Source organism: Nannobrachium achirus, assembly GCF_963921795.1.
Source record: "Nannobrachium achirus genome assembly, chromosome: 12".
Lineage (NCBI taxonomy): Eukaryota > Metazoa > Chordata > Actinopteri > Myctophiformes > Myctophidae > Nannobrachium > Nannobrachium achirus.
The window spans coordinates 4,253,629-4,274,321 of record NC_137832.1 but is presented as its reverse complement, the minus strand read 5'-3'; the positions used below and the strand labels follow the sequence as shown (position 1 = coordinate 4,274,321).

At 43.5% G+C, this 20,693-nt stretch overlaps 1 protein-coding gene across 1 annotated transcript; it reads right to left on the bottom strand.

The window, feature by feature from the left end:
- Nucleotides 1-855: 855 nt before the first annotated feature.
- qsox2 (quiescin Q6 sulfhydryl oxidase 2) lies at nucleotides 856-20,406 on the bottom strand (the record flags this gene model as incomplete). Its single annotated transcript, XM_080737921.1, is given in 15 exon segments — nucleotides 856-1,261; nucleotides 4,909-4,968; nucleotides 5,661-5,850; nucleotides 7,323-7,418; nucleotides 7,421-7,510; nucleotides 10,350-10,500; nucleotides 11,630-11,752; nucleotides 11,963-12,092; nucleotides 12,568-12,714; nucleotides 14,847-14,992; nucleotides 15,235-15,325; nucleotides 16,673-16,778; nucleotides 16,932-16,980; nucleotides 17,406-17,506; nucleotides 20,160-20,406. Coding segments are annotated over 15 exon segments (2,133 nt in total).
- Between the last annotated feature and the right edge of the window lie 287 nt (nucleotides 20,407-20,693).

Sequence of the window (20,693 nt, the reverse complement as noted above, 5' to 3'; positions counted from 1 at the left end):
ATGTTGATGACATGACTTTACTTTACGTGATTTTAGGCCAAAATCTGTAGGAGCAGTGTCCAAAAATGTGTTTTGCAAAGATCGGCCTGATGGTGGCGCTAGAAGAGGGCCATGTGAGAAATAAGTGGAGTGGAGGTTGTGGTTTGCCAGCCAAGGAGTGTGTGTGCAAAGTTTGGCATGGATAGGGGCAACGGTGCCGGAGATAAGAGTAGGGCAAAAGTGTGACGTGATGTGACGGACAGACTGACGGACAGTCGGTGGAGGTTTTCATAGAACTCCCTAATCGGGAGATAAGCGACCGTCAGGTCACATGTATACACAAAGAGGCTTGTAAGTGCCATTGGTTCCTGTAGGAGCAGTGTCCAAAAATGTGTTTGAAAAAATCTGCCCGATGGTGGCGCTATATGGGACAGCTCCATGTTGATGACATGAGTCTAGACATGCTGTGTACCGATTTGCATGATTTTAGGGCAAAATCTGTAGGAACAGTGTCCAAAAATGTGTTTTGCAAGAATCGACCTCATGGTGGCGCTAGAAGAGGACCATGTGAGAAATGAGGGGTGTGGTTTGGCAGGCAAGGAGTGTGTGTACAAAGTTTGGCATGGATCGGGGCAACGGTGGCGGAGATATGAGTAGGGCAAAAGTGTGACGTGACAGACTGACGGACTGACAGCCAGTGAATGTTTTGATGGTAACTGTGACCTGACGGTCGCAATCAAATGATTGGCTTAGGAATGCGACAAAAACTAAAAAATATATATAATTATTGAACTCAAGTCTCCATGGTGTGAGTAATCGATATATAAAAAAAGTCATTTTGGGGGTGAACTACTCTTGTGTCTTACAGTGTTTGTTTTAGATGTGATCCCAGAGCAGCCGTTGGTGCCGGTGCCGGGTTTTCCGGCGCCGGGATCGAACCCTGAAGAAGAAGAAGAGCAGCATGATGAAGAGGCAGGAGGCCAGGTAGAGCAGCAGACAGAGCGACATGTCCACCGAGGTGAAGGACGCTAGAGCGCCCCCTGCAGCCAGGGGAGGACGCTTCTCTGTGGAGGAGTCCTTCTTCCCCCGGTCCTCCTGCTCCGCTCTCTTCTTCTCCTCTTCCCCTGCTTTCTTCTTCTCCTCCGCCTGCTCTGCTTTCTTCTCCTTCCCTTCTTTCTTCTCCTCCGCCTGCTCTGCTTTCTTCTCCTTCCCTTCTTTCTTCTCCTCTTCCGCTGCTTTCTCCTCGTGTGTCTCCTCCTTCCTGGATGCAGTGTCTTCAGGGCTGTGTCACCGTGCAAACAAAACAAACAGAAAAAGGATCATATGACCAGTGGCGGAAAAAGTACTCACATATTTTACTTAAAGGACTCGTTTCCTACAGAGGATCGCCCCAATGGTCAATTTCAACACACTGAAGACCATAGCTGGTGCAATAATCCAGCCCCTCTTTGACTACGGAGTCCACGTATGGTATCGTGACGCCCCACAAGCCCTAAAAACGAAACTCCAAACAGCCCAAAATAAACTAATTAGGGTCCTACTTCACCTTCCCTATCAGACTCACCTCACCGCTACTCACCAGTTAAGAGTGGGGTGGCTCAGAGTAGATGACAGAGTACAGCAACTTGCAATGGGCCTGGTGTACAAGATACACTACACCACTATGATACCCAAGTACCTGTCAAAATACTTTATAAACATTAAGGATGTCCATAATTACAACACCAGAGGCAGCGCCACAGATCACTTTCAACCCAGAGTCAAAACCAACAAAGGGTCAAACTCCTTTTTCTGCTATACCACCAAAATGTGGAAAGCCTTACCGAAGGTCATAAAGGAGTGTGGATCACTAGCATCCTTTAAAATTGCCCTGAAGAATCACTTACAGGCAGCAGCCATTCGCAACTGGTAAAAAACTAACCTAGCCCAACCCTACCCTCCCCTGCCCCTTCTTTGTATATACTGTTTATTTAGACTTACTGTTTTCTTTTTTGTTTTTCTTTACATATCTACTGCATAGTACTGTGTTCTATTTGTCTGTCATTCAATGTTATATGAGATACTTCAATGGTTTCCAGTGGAAATAAGCTTAGTCTTTTCATGGATCTCCTTTTAGTAGACCTTGTACCAGTGAACTGTACCGTCATGAAACTGTACCTTTTCCTATGCAAACTTCTAATAAAGTCTTCAATCAATCAATCAATCAATCAATCAAAAGGGATATTCCACTTTCAACAGGGAAACAGTTTATGGGCTTTTCTCCACACACACACCCATTGTAACTTCAAACTTCATTTTAACCATGATGATAGATTCATTAAAAAAACACCCATTATTTTCTCTGGTGACTCATACTACCCTCCTAATACGTGAGCCGGCCGTGTTTTTCATTTATTTTTAATAATTGTTTGGGAAAATGGAAAAAAAATGAATACAAAAAATAATTATTAAAAATAAATGAAAAACGTTATCGAAAAAACACGGCCTGCTCACGTATAAAAAATAATGGATGTTTTTAATGAATCTATCATGGTTAAAATGAAGTTTGAAGTTACAATGTGTGTGTGTGGGGAGAGGCCCTGGGCCTGGAGGGCCTGGTAATATCTAAATATTGAATCAAGCAAATTAAAAACTGTTCAGGGTGTTCATAAAAACCTGATTAGACGATAAAATTACCAAACGTTTTTTTGAAAGTGAAATATCCCTTTAAGTAAAAGTATCAATACTGCAATGCAGAAATACTTTGTTTTAAGTAAAAGTCCGGATTTCAAAATTGACTTGAGTAAAAATACGAAAGTATTGGCATCAAAATGGAGTACCAAAAGTAAAAGTACAAAATGTTTGAAAATAGCAGATCTACAAGCTCACAACGCGTTGCAGAAATAGCCCAGGTATAGACCCGTTTCTTGTTTACAAACATTGAGACTAAATGCACAGGTGACTGTATCATGTAATCAATTCCCACCAATCCCCAAACCTGTTGTTTTGGGGAGCGCTGGTTTCATTGGCTAATTTTGGTACCGACCTGCGCGCGCATCTTTCTTATCAGTGTAAAGGCCCTTTTCCACCGGCAGCGATAACGATGACGATAGCCATAAAATAAACAAACCACATCGTTGTTGATCCTAACGATGTAGTTGTCGGCTATCGTTGTCTTTATCGGTGTTGGGTGGATGCTGCCGATCCACTTCAATTGAAAACACATTTTTTTAAATCGGTATCGTCATCATTATCGCTGCCGGTGGAAAAGAGCCTTAACGTGGACCAAAAAATGTGTCTATAAAATAGGGCTAAAGTGGATTAAGGTATGTTTTATAATATAATCATTCATATATGCAAAGTAACTGGTAACTAAAGTTTTCCAATAAATGTAGTGGAGTAAAAGTACAATATTTGCCTCTGAGATGTAGTGGAGTAGATGTAAAAGTACTGGAAACTGGAACTACTCAAGTAAAGTACAAATACCTCAAAATTGTACTTATGTACAGTACTTAAGTAAATGCACTTAGTTAGTTACTTTACACCACTGCTGGATGCCGTGCCTGCAGGGCTGTGTCACCGTTAACAAAACAAACAAACAAACAAACAAACAAAGGCTCATATGACCATGAAGTGATATTCTGTGAACTACTGTTTGACTGACGGGTCATTGCGTCTTTAGTTACCCTGACTAGGAGATCATGTTTGGGTGTGGATCACTAGCATCCTAAACCTAGCCCAGCCCAGCCCAGCCCTCCCCTCCCCTCCCCTGCCCCTTCAAACAAACCTAGCCCAGCCCTCCCCTCCCCTTTCAAACAAACCTAGCCCAGCCCAGCCCTCCCCTCCCCCTTTTTTGTATATACTTACTGTTTGTATTGACTTACTGTATTTTGTTCTTTCATTTTTTTTACTGACTATAGACACATTTCTTGTTTACAAACATTGAGACTAAATGCACAGGTGACTGTATCATGTAATCAATTCCACCAATCCCCAAACCTGTTGTTTTGGTGAGCGCTGGTTTCATTGACTAATTTTGGTACCGACCTGCGCGCGCATCTATTTCTTATCAGTGTTATGTGGACCAGAAACGCATTAATATCAACTGCATAGTACTGTGTTCTATTCGTCTGTCATTCAATGTTATATGAGATACTTAAATGGTTTCCTGTGGAAATAAGCTTAGTCTTTTCTAGGATCTCCTTTTAGTAGACCTTGTACCAGTGAACTGTACCTTTTCCTATGCAAACTTCTAATAAAGTCTTCAATCAATCAAACAGGTTATAGTAACTGTATGTCACTGCTAGTGGAGAGTTACTAGAAGAACCTATTGTCTTGTTGTTATGATCTGAGAACCAATCAAAGTATTATTTTATATACAATGTCTGATTTTGTCAGAGAGCTCCGCCCGTGAAACGGATTGGATGTGTTTTCTGTTACCTTGCCTGTCTCTCTCAATAAAGTAAATTCCAATCATACACACTGATTTCTCTCCTGTCTTATTTCTTTGAATTTAAGGACAACTTTGTTTGAACAAGGGTTCATATTTTAGATAGTCATTAGAGAAACGAAAAGATGAGTGTTAAAATGTTTTCATTTACTTCTTTCTATCGTTTTAGTGATTTTAACGATTTTGATTTGCATGCATGCCTCCAGGCGGGGGGCATGCAGTGTGTCAAACTTTTGGTCACCCTTGAATAATAAAGTCGGACAAGTACTATCCACAACATCCCATCGTGCATTGCGCAGAAGGCGAGCGGCATTTCCGGCGTCGCAGCCGAGTGTGATCTACAAGCTCCCAACGGTTGCATCTGCGACGCGAGCTTGTATGTCTGCTGTTAACCGGAAGTGTCCCGCAGATAATGCTACAGTAAAGTCTTGCGGAAACAGGTGGATAGGGCAACCGCCAAACACACTAATTATTGACAACCCCTGCTAGGGGAGCCCTACCTGTGTGCGTCCCGGCGCTCCTCTGCCCCCTGTTGGGGAGGAGGTGGAACAGCGGAGGTGCTGGAGGACGAAGAGGAGGATGTTATTATATAGTTAATATAACGATTTAATCGTGTTTTTATCGCTGACAATAACATTCTGTTTGGCTTGTAGGCTTTGAAGTTGGCAATTACATTCTGTTTGGCTTGTAGGCTTTGAAGTTGCACTAGCTCTGGTCCATAGCGTTAGTGGAGTTCTCCCTAACGCTATGTTCCTCTACCTCCCAAATCCTTGGCAAATCCGGAAAGACCCGTCGTCTGGTCCGAAAATAACAAAAAATGTTTCGCCCCTCACCAAACCAAAGGTATCAGTGGACAGTTGAAAGCTTACTCTACTTAGTGGACGCAGTCTGAGCCCCCCACCACACGCTTAAAATACATTTATAGGGCAAAATGAAAAATATTCCACCGGAACTCCACTAACTCCACTACCGTATATGACACATAACCTAAATATACAAAGGAATTATTGACATATGTAACACCTTTACACTTAAAAAAGAACATCGATTGTTGATTGATACGAGCTGAAAACATGGTGCGATGCGACACATTGTGAGCTTATTCTGCCATTTCCACTATTTTTGAAAATGTTTGAAAATATATGAACATTTTTCAACATGGAAACGATTATGACGATTTAAGACAACATAATTGTGATCATGACAAATAATTACGATTAGACGATCATCTAATAGTAGTGACAGGCCTGACCTGGAGGCGTTGGAGGAGCTCAGGGCGTAGAGGGGGGACAGGTTGCCTGCTCCGTAGTGCCTCCTCAGGAAGGCCAGGACGCCGTCCTCGTTCCACACGTGCACGCCGTGCGCCTCCTCGTGGCAGGAGGCGCACAGGGAGGCGCTGGGCCAGGGGGCCTTGGGGAACAGGGGGTCCTCGCTCAGCGAACCTGGAGGGGCGACGTCACAACATTGTTGACACAGGAAGATATAGTACACACTAGGGCATTAACGAAAAAGTCGACAAGTCGACTTCATTACACAAGTCGACTCCCACCAGAGAAAGTCGAAAATACTTTCTATTGTAAAAATAGCAGATCTACAATGTAGATCTGCTATTTTCACAATTTCTGCACCTATATATTTGACAATTTGGACAATGTTTAATTTGTCATTTTAGAGGTATTAAAAAAAGTCCTTAAATTGGCACTTTAGAAATGTGAAGCTACCCTCTATACACCTATACTTTATGTTGTTTTTTTTTTTTACCTTTTAGTGAGAAAACAATATTTCACATTGAGTTAATCATCTGGGGACCCCATCTGGGGACCCCCCAAAATAATTGGGGAGTCGTGTGTGATGTGATGACGTCATCAAACGATAAAGTCGACTTCAACTCAACTTTTTACTGAGTCGAGGCAACTTGCAAAAATCACAAGTCGTTAATGCCCTAGCATACACATCTAATTAGGGATGGGAAGATAAGCGATATTATCATTTATCGTGATATAAAAGACACTCACGATAATCGTATTGTGGAGATTAAAATTATCCCGATATCGTCCTCCGTCATGCACTGGGTTCAATTCACCTTTTATTTGCAGAGCTGCATATCCGGTACCATTTAAACCCTCTATCGGTAAAACAACGTACTTGATACAGTCTTTTATTCACTCTCTTTACCAACCCCCTAAACATTTCCCAACAATGGTTTTATTGAAATAACCACACCTGGTTACAGACGGACGGCTTTTTTGCATGTGCTACGTGCATGCATAGTGTGTCTGTTAATTAATTTGACACATGCACCAATACCTCATTTCAAGCCGTCTTCGTCGGTATGCATACCTTGCATGTTGATACCTCGACATCGATACGTTTTCAATATATTGCCCAGCCTCAGTGCTCATTATCAATACAAATTAACGAGCTCCATCTAGGGCTGTCACAATTTATTACATAATCGTCTAATCGTGATTATTTGACATTATCGCAATTATTTTGTCATAATCGTCATAATCGTGAAAGTTGAAAAATGTCAGAAATAGTGGAAATAGCAGATCTACAAGCTCACAACGCGTCGCATCGCGACGCGTTGTGAGCTTGTAGATCGGCTATTTCCACTATCAATGTTATTTTTCAAGTAGTAAGTTGTCAAATATGTCAGTAATTTCTTCATGTATTTAGGTTTTGTGTCATATCTGCCATGTGCAACTTCAAAGCCTAAAAGCCAAACAGAAATGTAATTATCAACGACAAAAACACAATTAAAACGTTAATCGCCAATTATTTGAGTGACAATTAATCGTCATGTAAAATGTCATATTGTGACAGCCTTAGCTCCATCCCTAATACTGTGTGCGTGTGTGTGTGTACAGTATGTGTGTGTGTGTACAGTATGTGTGTGTGCGTGCGCTCATACCGGCCAGTCTGTTGTTGACCAGGTTGTGCTTCCTCCAGAGCCAGAGGACTTCCTGCTCCGGGGTGGTGACCTCCGCTCCCAGGGTCCGGGCCATGTCTCAAAGTGTCTCCCACACTCCTGACAGCCGAAGAACGTGGTGATGTAACGCCTCATCACCTGCAGCACCGCCCCCGGCTCCGCCCCCACGCCTGATTGGATAGAATAAACCAACGTAGGCTTTCATCAGCACACAGCATTGACAGTGTAAGTGGTTGAACTGAAGTAATTGCGACCAAAGTTTACCATGAGAAATGTAAATGGTAAATGGTGCATTTATATAGCGCTTTTATCCAAGGCGCTTTACATAGATTGTGCATTACATTCACCCATTCACCCACCGATGGCGGAGGAAACCATGCAAGGCACCAACCTACTCACCGGGAGCAATTAGGGGTTCAGAGTCTTGCTCAAAGACTCTTCGACATTAACTTAGGGGGAGCCCAGATTCGAACTGGGAACTCTTCCTTCGTGCTCTAATGTCAGTTTCTCTACCCCTGAGCTATGCCGCCCCTCATCAAGCTCGCAGCACGGCACCGTGAGCTTGTATTTTGTATATCTGCTATTTGTTTTTGACGCTGTCTGTCACAGCTTGTCTCCGTGAAGCCGTGTGTGTACACATTTTTACAGTCTATGGGTTGGTTCCCTTGACACATCACTGTGACATCACCTATGTAAAAGTCCATATATGGGTATTCCCCAGAATCCCTTTTATGCCCATATATGAAGATCCCTGATGTCATCGATATATATCACTGGCCAGATGGCCAAGACAGACACGGCCAATAACTTTGTGGCTGGTTCAGATAGGGATCTCCATGTATGGGCATAAAATATATTGTATGTTGTGAAGTTATGGGAACCACTCTAACAGAATCCCTTTTATGCCCATATATGGAGATCCCTGATGTCATCAATATTAAGCCCATTTCTAACAGGAATAACCATATATGGAGGAAGACAGCCCATATCTGTGCAGCTGGTTCAGACAGGGATCTCCATGTATGGGCATAAAAGGGATGTACTATAACAGTACATGGATCTCCATATATGGGTAACTGGCCCGATATACATCACTGGCCAGATGGCCAAGAATTGGCGTGACCTCACCCTTTAGGGAGAGGTGCATGTCGCCCTGAGGCGTCTTACTAGTATTGATAGATTCTAAACCCTAGTTCACTAAAACACACGCACGCACGCACGCATGCACGCACTTTCTCATGACATAGCCTACCGTATCCCAGGTGGAAAGATGTGCATATTTCCATAGTGTAATACCAGTAAGACTCCCTAATCGGGAGGTAAGCGACCATCAGGTCACATACACAAACTTTAGAAGGCAATGGTAGCCAATCAGGAGGGAATATGGGACATGGGACAGATCCATGTTGATGACATGACTTTAGAGATACTGTGTACCGCTTTGCGTGATTTTAGAGCAAAATCTGTAGGATAAAAAATGTGTTTTGCAAGAATCGGCCTCATGGTGGCGCTGGAAGAGGGGCATGTGAGAAATGAGGTTGTGGTTTGGCAGCCAAGCAATGTATGTGCAAAGTTTGGCATGGACAGGGGCAACGGTGGCAGAGATATGAGTAGGGCAAAAGAATGACATGATTCTAAAAAAGAACAGTGTAATTCAGGGGTGCCCTGAGTCAAAAAATCACACCCGTGTGAAGTGGAGCTGTGTGTGTGTGTGTGTGTGTGTGTGTGTGTGTGTGTGTGTGTGTGTGTGTGTGTGTGTGTAGATCATGTGTACCGATTTTTGTGACATTTGAAGAAAATATGTTGGAAAAGGAGCAAAAAGTGTGTTTTGGAGAAAATTCAAGATGGCGGAAAATCTATCCTGGCGTGGCCTATATGGGGAGATGCGTCTTGACCCAAGGAATCCAGGGAAAAAAAAAATTAATTTTCCGATCTACGGTTCAAGAGTTACGGGGCAAAACGTAAAGTGGGCCGTTATAGCGCCACCATGAGGCCGAGTGATGTAATTATTTTTCGATTCATTCTTAAAATCATTATGAATCTCCTCTCCGAGGTTTGAAACTGTAGCTCCTATGGTTTACGAGAGAAAAATACTTGAAAGTGATTTCTTGCATTGTCCCATTATAAGTCAATGGGGACAATTAAGCGTCGTTTTTTGCCGATTACGTCGGCATGGTAAGGCGGATCGGAACGAAAGGTAATAGAACACCATTCCCGGCCGAGCCGCACATTTTGATGTATATATTGCGCGAGTGGCGTAAATGGTGCGGCACTAGTTACGCGCCGAAGTCAGGCTACATACACACAGACACACAGACAGACACACACACAGACCCACACAGCCACGTATAGGGAGCTGCACACAGCTCCAAAAAGTAGATTTAGACATTGTGGAGACACTGTGATGGCTCGTTGGAACTTGGAGGAGACAAGGCATATGCCCAGTTCCCTGGCCGCTGCGATCATGTTGCATGCACTGTCGGTGGTCAGTGTGACTTAATTTTCAATCTTACACTCTCCTGCTACTTGCGTGGGCAGACGGTTAAGCACAGACACGTTTCAGCGCTACGTCTTCATAAGAGTCAGCGCATGCCAACATAAATAATGCGCGGTGACCCCGAGGTAACTGTGATTACTGACTGAAGTCTAATAGTCTCCAGTGAGTGCAACTGTGCCTGTCTGCCCCAAAGCCTCCACTGCTTTGTCTTGGTGTTTACTACTATCCGCATCTCGCCGTGTCAGTGCATTCTCTTCCTGACTGCCCAAACCAAAGAGGTTAATTCTATAAGCCTGGAACCAAGCCATCCAGGCTCCTGGGGAATCCTGATTTGATTCTGTGTCCGAAAGATATTTGAAAACCGGCAAAAGAAAGAAGGTATTTGTTAAACAATATAAAATGAAATAATTAAAATGAGAGTCAAATGTTTTATGGTAATGTTACCTCTGTGTATGCGTGTGTGAGTGCGTGCATGTGTGCATGTGTGAGCGTGTGTGTGTGCGGTCACTAACCAGTGTTGTCCAGTGAGTGGGGTCTGTCCAGGTGATTGACAGTCAGGACGTGGAACAGCGTCCATAGAGAACAGGGGTAGCCTCTAAGCCCCGCCCTGCTGCCCTGGCAGCCAACCCAGCGAAGCTCCGCCCCCAGGAAGACTCCTGAAATCTGAGCAGAAAAAAAAAAACAACGTTGTCAGCCAAGCTCTTCTTCCTGTTGGCCCACAGCAAGAGGGCTCCCAAATAATTAGCAAAACATGAACACATTCACTGCCAGGTATTAACATGTTTAATGATAATATAACAGTAATATTTATTTTAACTAATTTGCGGCCACTGGCCAGGCCCGAGGAACCCGAAGATATAATATGCTTTAATCGCTATAAAACAATTAGGCATTTAGCAGACGCTTTTAATCCAAAGCGATTTACAATAAGCAGATAAAACATCACTATAATAAACAAGATAATATGTCAGAACATCAGCAACAATATGACAAATGCATATGAATATCAATCTAAAAAACAATATAATCAATACAATATAATAACATCAATCTAAAAAATAAAATCAATCTAAAAAACAATATAATCAGTAAAGAAAAAAAAGATTCTAAAAAAACTAAAAACAAATGCTAACTAGCTTCATGTATGGTCATTGAGTGTTTCGGTAGTGCTATGGGTTTAGGTGGAGTCTGAAGAGGTGAGTCTTCTTCAGTCCACGCCGAAAGCTAGTGAGTGAGTCCGTTGTTCTAAGTGCGACAGGGAGTTTATTCCACAGCTTGGGGGCCAGGAGGGCAAACTGTCTCGGAGGAGAAGTTGAAATTCCAGCGTCTGGACAAACAACATCTCACTTTTTAACTGAAGCTATTCCTCACAAAAACATAAGTGAAATGCCTGTAATATTTTCTTTCGTGATCATTAGAATATCTAGAACACGTGCATATGTTAATATTGTGAAATATATCCCCAAAATGCAAATTAGAGCATGATTTATGATTTATGGCTATAAAACCTTACAAAAACATGATAATTTTTTTTAAATTACATTTTCCTGTGATTAGGACTCCTACAACACCATCTGATTTTTTTTTTTTTTTTTTTTTTTTGCCAGTAGAAATTAATTCGGGCCTTGCAGGGTTAAAGAAAAAATATTTGGTCATTCTATTGTCTACTCAGGCTTCTGTGAACACCCTGGACAGCTGACCAGGTGTGTGTGTGTGTGTGTGTGTGTGTGTGTGTGTGTGTGTGTGTGTGTGTGTGTGTGTGTGTGTGTGTGCGTGCGTGCGTGTGTCCTACTCTCAGCTTGTTGTTGACCAGGTCCAGCACTCCCTGGTATGGGACGGAGTCCAGAGGCAGACTGAGCAGCCAGTCCAGCACCGTCTCCATCACCATGACGACCGAGCCATCTACTGGATACAACTACACACACACACACACACACACACACACACACACACACACACACACACACACACACACACACACACACACACACACACACACACACACACACATCACACATCATTTGTGTTACAATAGCCAAGTGAAAACTCATGATGGTCACAGTTGTTTAGGAACAGAATACATGGATTAGTCGACAACAAGCTGTTTTATAAAAGGTATCGTTACCTTGGCGACCACGGTGACAAAGTCTTTGAAGGTCTTAAGCTCCTCCCCCTGCAGCGTAGTGTGCGTGGCCACCTCCACCCTCAGCAGGTAATGCAGCGCTGACTCCAGGTCAGCCAGGTACACCTTAGAACTACAAGAACCACAACACACCTTAGAACTACAAGAACAATAAAACACCTTAGAACTACAAGACCAATAAACACCTAATTAGAACTACAAGACCACAACACACCTTAGAACTACAAAACACCTTGGAGAACTACAAAACAAGTTAGAACTACAAGAACCACAACACAGCTTAGAACTACAAAACACATTAGAACTACAAGAACCACAACACACCTTAGAACTACAAAACACATTGGAGAACTACAAACACCTTAGAACTACAAGAACCACAATACAGCTTAGAACTACAAAACACCTTAGAACTACAAGAAACACACCACACCTTAGAACTACAAAACACCTTAGAACTACAAGAACCATAAAACACCTTAGAACTACAAGACACATAACACACCTTAGAACTAGAAAACACCTTAGAGAACTACAAAACACTTTAGAGAACTACAAAACGTTCTCGATCACATGCTAGCGCTGACCTGTCGAAGGCTCTCCAGTCGGCAGCGGAGGGCTGCGTGTCCTGCAGTAGCGCTGCCCCCTTGTGGCCGGGGTTGGTACTGCTGCTGCGACGAACGCCCGGCAGAGAGCGGAGCGCAGAGGAGTAGAAGAAACGCAGCCTCTTCTCCCTGGAAGAGAAGAACAGAGAACACACTGTGAGCTTGTAGATCTGCTTTTTTATATCCTGTGTGAGCTTGTAGATCTGCTATTTTTGAATATCCTCCAGTGTGAGCTTGTAGATCTTCTATTTTTGAATATCCTCCAGTGTGAGCTTGAAGATCTGCTATTTTTGAATATCCCGTGTGAGCTTAGCGTAGGAGACATGTCGACTCCACCGCTCATCAAATCTCATGGTCTCAGGAATTGTGTTAAAAGAACAAGATGATGCGCACATCCTTTCCAAGTGCTGGTGCTGGGCTCAGGTTGACATGAGATTAAAGCGAATGGAGGTCCGCACACAGCTCAATGCTCCACAGTGTTTATTAATTAATAAAACATAAAGTTAGACGACGTTTCGGCCATCAGCTGGCCTTCATCACCTGATGTCAGGAATTGTGACAAAAACTAAAAACATGAATTCAAGACTGCATGGGGTGAGGAATGGATAATGTATAAGTACTGTCCATATATGGAGATCCCTGATGTCATGGACCTCCAGGCTGGCACCATGGCGACGGCTAGCGAATTAGCGGACGGCATAGAGTCATGGGCGGTATTCCCTACGTTCTACGGCTCTACATAAGTAATTACTTATAATATAGTAATAGACGGGTTTCTTGTTTACAAACATTGAGACTAAATGCACAGCGGACTGTATCATGTAATCAATTCCGTCCAATCCCCAACCTGTTGTTTTGGGGAGCGCTGGTTTCATTGGCTAATTTTGGTACCGGACCCTGCGCACGCATCCAGTTTTATCAGTGTAACGTGGACCAGAAACCCGTCTATAAGGAAGGCATCTGTGTCACTTTAGATTGAAACCACTTCAACTCATTTCATATTTAACCAGACTACCACCAAGCTGCAAAACTATTTTTCATTTGTCTTATTAGGGCTGACCTTCGATTGCATTTTTCAAAATCGAAGCTTGTTCGGGGGGGGGGGGGAGAAAAAGTTTATCGGTTACATAAGTGATAACAGTTAAGGAAATGTGTTTAAAAATGCGCGATTTACCCAATTTTAAAAGGGAAAACACACCAGTTTTTTTCCCTCATAATAAAGCTCCCTATTTTCATTAAATACAACAATACAACGAGGAGGAAGAAGAAGAATATGCTATGATACGACTGTTTTCTATATTAAAGAAAAGTGTTTTTGCAGTACAGTAGGATTGACATAATCACATCATGTCTGTAATGTAACACATCGCGGCTGCAACAGCAAACACTGCAGCGCGACTCAAGAGCCCTATATAACAAACAGATTAACTCCCAAGGTGTACTGTACACGCAAATGTAATAGTAGATTTTATAGTAAATAATTGCACTGCACTGCTGCATTTAACGTTCCACACTCATCAACCGAAAGCTGACGGTCAGGCTCAGACAACGTACTCTATGCGGGCGCGACTAGTGAGCTTGCAGATCCGATATAAACTTGTCATCATCAACACCACGACAACCTAACCCTAGCAAGTTGGTTTTAAGCTCTTTTTTCCTCTTTAAAACGGGATCGACGCTGACGGGGTCCGTTTTGTAAAATCCAAATTTCGCTGTTTGTTTCCTTGCGTTGAGTTGTGTGTCTGTCAGCGTGTGGAAGACAGCAACCGCATGCATGGATATTACACCAACATTGGTTTGCCAATGAAATGTGTGACTGCATCGCATAGTTGCATTGGGTGATGTTACTCAGACATTGGTGTCACATTATGTGACAGCGCACTGTCTTTTCTTTTCTTCATCGGCGACCATTCTGATGGCTTCATGCATGCTCTTGTTGATGGCTTGTTATTAATGTTAACACGTGTGTGAGAAGGGGGTGACGCTATCACGCTAGAGTGGAGCGAGGCGCATGCAAGCTAAGGCACGCGGCCCCCCCAAAGGACAAACGGCCGCGGCCGATTATTCAAATTTATTTTTTCAAATTCGAATACCGTGCCTTCGAAGCTTCGAATATTCGATTTTTTTGGGTCAGCCCTATGTCTTATGTTTTAAAAGTAGTCACAGCATATCCATCTCAATATGTGTGTGTGTGTGTGTGTGTGTGTGTGTGTGTGTGTGTGTGTGTGTGCGCGTGCGTGCGTGCGTGCGCATGTACTCACACAGCCACATGTGTGTGTGTACCATTGGGGTACAACAGGTGCAGGGAGGGAAATGTTGTAATCCTCAGTTTGTCCACCAGGGGGCGATCTGTGGACAGAGCCCTTCTCACCACAACGCCTGCATAGGATAACAAGTCCAACATGACCTGCACGCATGCACGCACGCACGCACACAGACACGCACACACACACACACACACACACACACACACTTTTTAATATTTGTATTTTCGCGGTACCGTGCAGTAGAATATGAGTATTAGAGTATTTCTACTCGTGTGGATCTGTGCAGTATTTCTACCCACACACACACACATTTCTACATTGCAGTATTGATACTTTTACTGAAGTAAGACATGTGAGTACAACAGGTGGTTTAGTTAATTACCTCTCTTCCTATATAGGACTCTGGCTCTTCAACGATGACAGCTGTGTACGCATCTGACCTTTGACCTAACAGTGGGAGGAGCTCCGTGGAACTACAGACAGACAGACAGACAGACAGAGTTTAACTTAATGGGTTATTGTTATTTTGGCTGATAATTATCAGCCTGTCGTGTCCATATAAGCCATAATGATCAAGCAGCAAGACGTTATCGCATACACACTGACCATCACCACATTAAAACACACTGACCATCACCACATTAAAACAGGGGTCTTCAACGTTTTCAGGCCAAGGACCCCTTAGTTGAGAGAGAGAGATGAAGCAGGGACCCCCACAACCTCTTCAAAGATCCCATATAGTTTCGTTGTTTGACAGCACGATCATCAGTGTATTTTGGATTCATGTCAATTTGTGTTTAACCTCTTGAGCCATCATTACCTAATAAACTTGCCCTTTCACTCTGTACTTAGTCTGCTCTTTTCCCCTCTATACCAAACCTCTTTACCGAAAATAGCCGATCTACAAGCTCACAACGCCTCGCAGCGCGAGGCGTTGTGAGCTTGTAGATCTGCTATTTTTGGCTACAGTTCTCAGAATATGGACACTAGGGTTCAAGTTGTTAATATTAAAAGGACTGGAAGATTTGGAGGACCCCCTGTTGTAACTCTGGGAACCCCCTAGGGCATACATGGGCAACTGGCGGCCCGGGGGCCACATGCGGCCCCCACCTTTACTTAATGCGGCCCGCAGGTTAATACCGGAATACTGATATATTATTGATTTCAGCTGTTACAATTTCAAACATGACCTGCTTTAATTCCGTCAGTCTATATTAGTAGTTTAATGACTAGTATAGTAGTATTAAAATGTATTTTTTATGTCCATTATCTTTGTATTTAGGTTCATAAAGTTGAGTGAACATATAACAAAATGCGTTTGAAATTAACTCAAAATGTTACATTTCAGGATTCCAAGTAAAGAATAAGTATGCGATAAGGTCTTTCTGCGCGGTCATTATGGCTTATATGGACACGACAGGGTGATAATTCCTGAATTATCAGCCCGAAGTGTCCATATAAGCCATAATGACCAAGCAGCAAGACCTTATAGGGGAAGACCCCTGCATTAAAACATGGCACTTCATGTCAAAAAGTTTGCCCACCCCTGAGGGGTAGAGCAACCTTAGGCACGGTGCCAACAATGGCACAGGGGGTACAATAGGTGATCACTGGATCACTGGCAGGAGTGTGAGAGATTCAACTCACATCTACAGTTAATTAATGTGTGCACTAGCTGTAGGCCTCTAGACTTGGACACTAGACTTGGACAGTGTGTGTGTGTGTGTGTGTGTGTGTGTGTGTGTGTGTGTGTGTGTGTGTGTGTGTGTGTGTGTGTGTGTGTGTGTGTGTGTGTGTGCGTGCGTGTGCGCGTGCGCTACCTGTATGCCTCCAGGCGTGGACAGTGGTCGGGTCTCTCTGCCTGTGTGTGGTTCTGGAGGAAATTCACCATCAACTGTCTCACTGTCTGGACCTGTCTGTCTGCACCTGCACACACACACACACACACACACACACACACACACACACACACACACACACACACACACACATTTTAGTATTTGTATTTTCGCGGTACCGTGCAGTAGAATATGAGTATTAGAGTATTTCTACTGGTGTGGTTCTGTGCAGTATTTCTACCTCGGTAACTGGTCCCCAGTTCAGACGGATGACTGTGGGCTCTGAAAAACTGACAGACAGACAGGCAGACAGGCAGACAGACAGACAGACAGACAGACAGTCAGACAGACAGACAGACAGACAGACAGACAGACAGGCAGACAGACAGACAGACAGACAGACAGGCAGACAGACAGACAGACAGACAGACAGACAGACAGTCAGACAGACAGACAGACAGACAGACAGACAGGCAGACAGGCAGACAGACAGACAGACGGGGGAATAGAGAGGACAAAGATTAAATAAAAGAATGGGAAAGCATGTCATTTTAGAGTATTTTCTTTTTCATACCATTGTTGTCGTTGATTTGTCACCTTTACAAAGTCTTATTAAATGCATGACTCACTTTATAAATATAAATAAATGAATAAAAACATGTCTTTTACAGAAAAACAGATCTGAAGGTAGGGTAGAAAACAGATCTGTACGTACTCTGAAGGTAGGGTAGAAGTGAACTCCGTATTCTTTGCAGACGTCAAAGTTTTCTTCCTGCGCGCAGTCCAACACGGCCACACCGATCACCTGCTGCCAATCTGACAGACAGACAGACAGACAGACAGACAGACAGACAGACAGACAGACAGACAGACAACAGACAAGTGTCAGAAACAGATAGCAGATAACAGATAGCAGAAAATAGCAGATATATACAAGCTCACGGTGCCACGCTGCGAGCTTGTAGATCATCAAGCCATGAAAAATGTTGCTTAATCTTTGTATATATCTATACTTTATTTTTTATGCTAACATTTGTAACTCAAATTGTTGTGGGGTCCCTGATAATGATATTTGAGATGTGGGTCGGCTGCCAAATACAGGTAATGCTAGGGGGTCCTTGACATGAAAAGGTTTGAGAACAACTGATGAACGAAACAAGCGTTTTTCAAAAACCTTAGAAGACATTTATAGAGTCGGGTCGGATATAAGACTTGAATTCACGATTTTTACAATGAAAATAGCAGAACTACAAGCTTGCAGAGTGGCCCTCGGTGCCACGCGGCGAGCTTGTAGATCTGTTATTTTTCAAAAGTACACTCTAATAATAGCCGAGAAGGAGACAGACATGGACCACCTGTAATCATGTCATGGACCACTAGTTGAGAAACAGGTCACTCAATGACCTGGTGACCTCTCTGGGAAATAAACAACCTGGGGTCAGGAAGGGGAAGTGCACCGGATAGTTGTGATTATTGATTGAAGGAATATTGATTGATTTCTTCCCTTTTTTGTGTGTCGTGTCCACACAAAACGTGTCCAATGAGAAAGGTTCTATGGTGCAAAAAAAATAAAAATAAAGTGCAATTAAAACGTGTTATCAATTTTTTTTTATCACATTAATGTTCTGTAATTACTTAATCAAAATTAATCAGTTTAAGTCCCAGCCCTAGTATATCTCTTAGCCTGAGTATCTCAACCTGTGGGTCCTTCTTAACAGGGTGTGTGTGTGTGTGTGTGTGTGTGTGTGGGGGGGGGGGGGGGGGGGGGGGGGGTCCCTGGTCAGTTGAATGGACCCTTAAGGCAGCTCTGCACCCAACAGGGCTTTCACGGCTTTTTGTGCCGATATAACATCTAGTGATGCACTTTGCGGCTACATATTCTCCCATCACATAACTTTTTACAATGTATGTATTCATGTGCTGTAATGCTGTATGCATTCCTTCAGTCATCCATTTAACACCAACACTGTAAAGGTATCTTTATTTTATGCTGCTTCGTGTTTCAAGAAAAAACAGCTGCCGTTTGGTTCGAGATAATAGTCCGGGAAAAAAAGGGTGATTTTTGGCTGAACGTGGATTCGCCTGTTAAAGTTTTTTTCTCAATTGATTATTGTAGCTTGGGGTCACCTCTTAAGGATTCAAGAGGATGACCAGTGATATCCATTGAGCATTTTTTATTATTAACCCCTTAATGCCTGAAACATGGGCTCCCATTGACTTTCTATACAGGAGGAAAATACCCAGAAAAAGATTATTTTTCGGGGTATTTAAGGAGCATCTGAGGGGTCTAACTAGGGGTTTGTCATGATGCTGAATCCATTGCAGGCATTTGTTTTGCACAAAAAACATTCAGTGGGCTAGAAATAGCCTCAGAAAACAATACACGTATGGGTGAGTATTCATGTTAGTCGGAGGCCTTAGGGTTTTTTTTTCTCGTGCTAATCAGTCTAAAAGTGCAAAATTTTGCACAGATGTAGCTCAGGGCATGCTCTAATGATTTAGCTAGGTTGGCGACCTTCGGGGTCACCACAACACCCACAAAACTCTGAAAACTGATGACTCATCACTTTTCATCACTAAAGTCGATGGGAGCCCAACTTGATTTGGCCGCTGTGGCGACCCCGAATGTCGCAGACTCGGGCGCCCTAGCTAAATCATTAGAGCAAGCCCTGAGCTACATCTGTGCAAAATTTTGCACTTTTAGACTGATTAGCACGAGAAAAAAAAACCCTAAGGCCTCCGACTAACATAAATACTCACCCATACGTGTATTGTTTTCTGAGGCTATTTCTAGCCCACGGAATGTTTTTTGTGCAAAACAAATGCCTGCAATGGATTCAGCATCATGACAAACCCCTAGTTAGACCCCTCAGATCCTCCTTAAATACCCCGAAAAATAATCTTTTTCTGGGTATTTTCCTCCTGTATAGAAAGTCAATGGGAGCCCATGTTTCAGGCATTAAGGGGTTAATAATAAAAAATGCTCAATGGGTATCACTGGTCATCCTCTTGAATCCTTAAGAGGTGACCCCAAGCTACAAGAATCAGTTGAGAAAAAAACTTTTACAGGCGAATCCACGTTCACCCCCATTTTTCCCGGACTATAAAAGAAGATTTCTGACAAAAGACTCATTAGACATTCAACTGGTTCAACTGACCAGATGGTGTCCGCGCACACGCGCGCACGCGTACAAACACACACACACACACACACACACACACACACACACACACACACACACACACACACACAGAGAGAGAGAGAGAGAGAGAGAGAGAGAGAGAGAGAGATTCTCAAACTCTTTAATTTCAAGGACCTACAGTTGTATTATGCACATTAAAAGGCATATAACTCTGCGAGTGTAACTTGGAACCAAATGGACCCGTTACCCGTACACTCAAGAGTTCCAGACCAATAGGCTAACTCCTCCTCAAGGACCCCTGGCTGCCTGGGGGTCCGCGGACGTACCTTTGACGTCGTGGGCCAGGCTCTTCCAGGTGGGGGAGTACTGGATGCAGTGACCGCACCAGGACGAGTAGAACTGGAGCATCCAGGCCGACGAGCAGTTGTCCAGGGCCGGACCCAGGCTCCGCGCGTCCAGGATCACCACCGGGTCCTCGGCGGTGTACAGCCGGGCCGCGGCGTCCACCGGCCGGCTGCTGAGAGACAGAGACACCGCGGCGAGGCCGGCGGAGAGCAGGAGAAACCATACCATTGTACCTCCGGTGGTTGTTGTGTTTGTTGTTGTTGTTGTGGTCTTACGGTTGTGTGTGTGTTAGTTGTGTGTGAATAGTGTGTAACATCACTAACAGCTGCTTCTGGACAACACGGAGTCAGACGTGGATTTCCTCACAATGCTCGTGACGTCACGGCGTTGCCAGGTTTTTCGTGAGAGAGGCAAAAAACAAGCAACCAGAGGTTTGAAAATGAACCCGATGCGACTATATAATATGCTATTTAGGCCACGTCACTTTAGCAAGCCAATGAACCACAACATTTTTA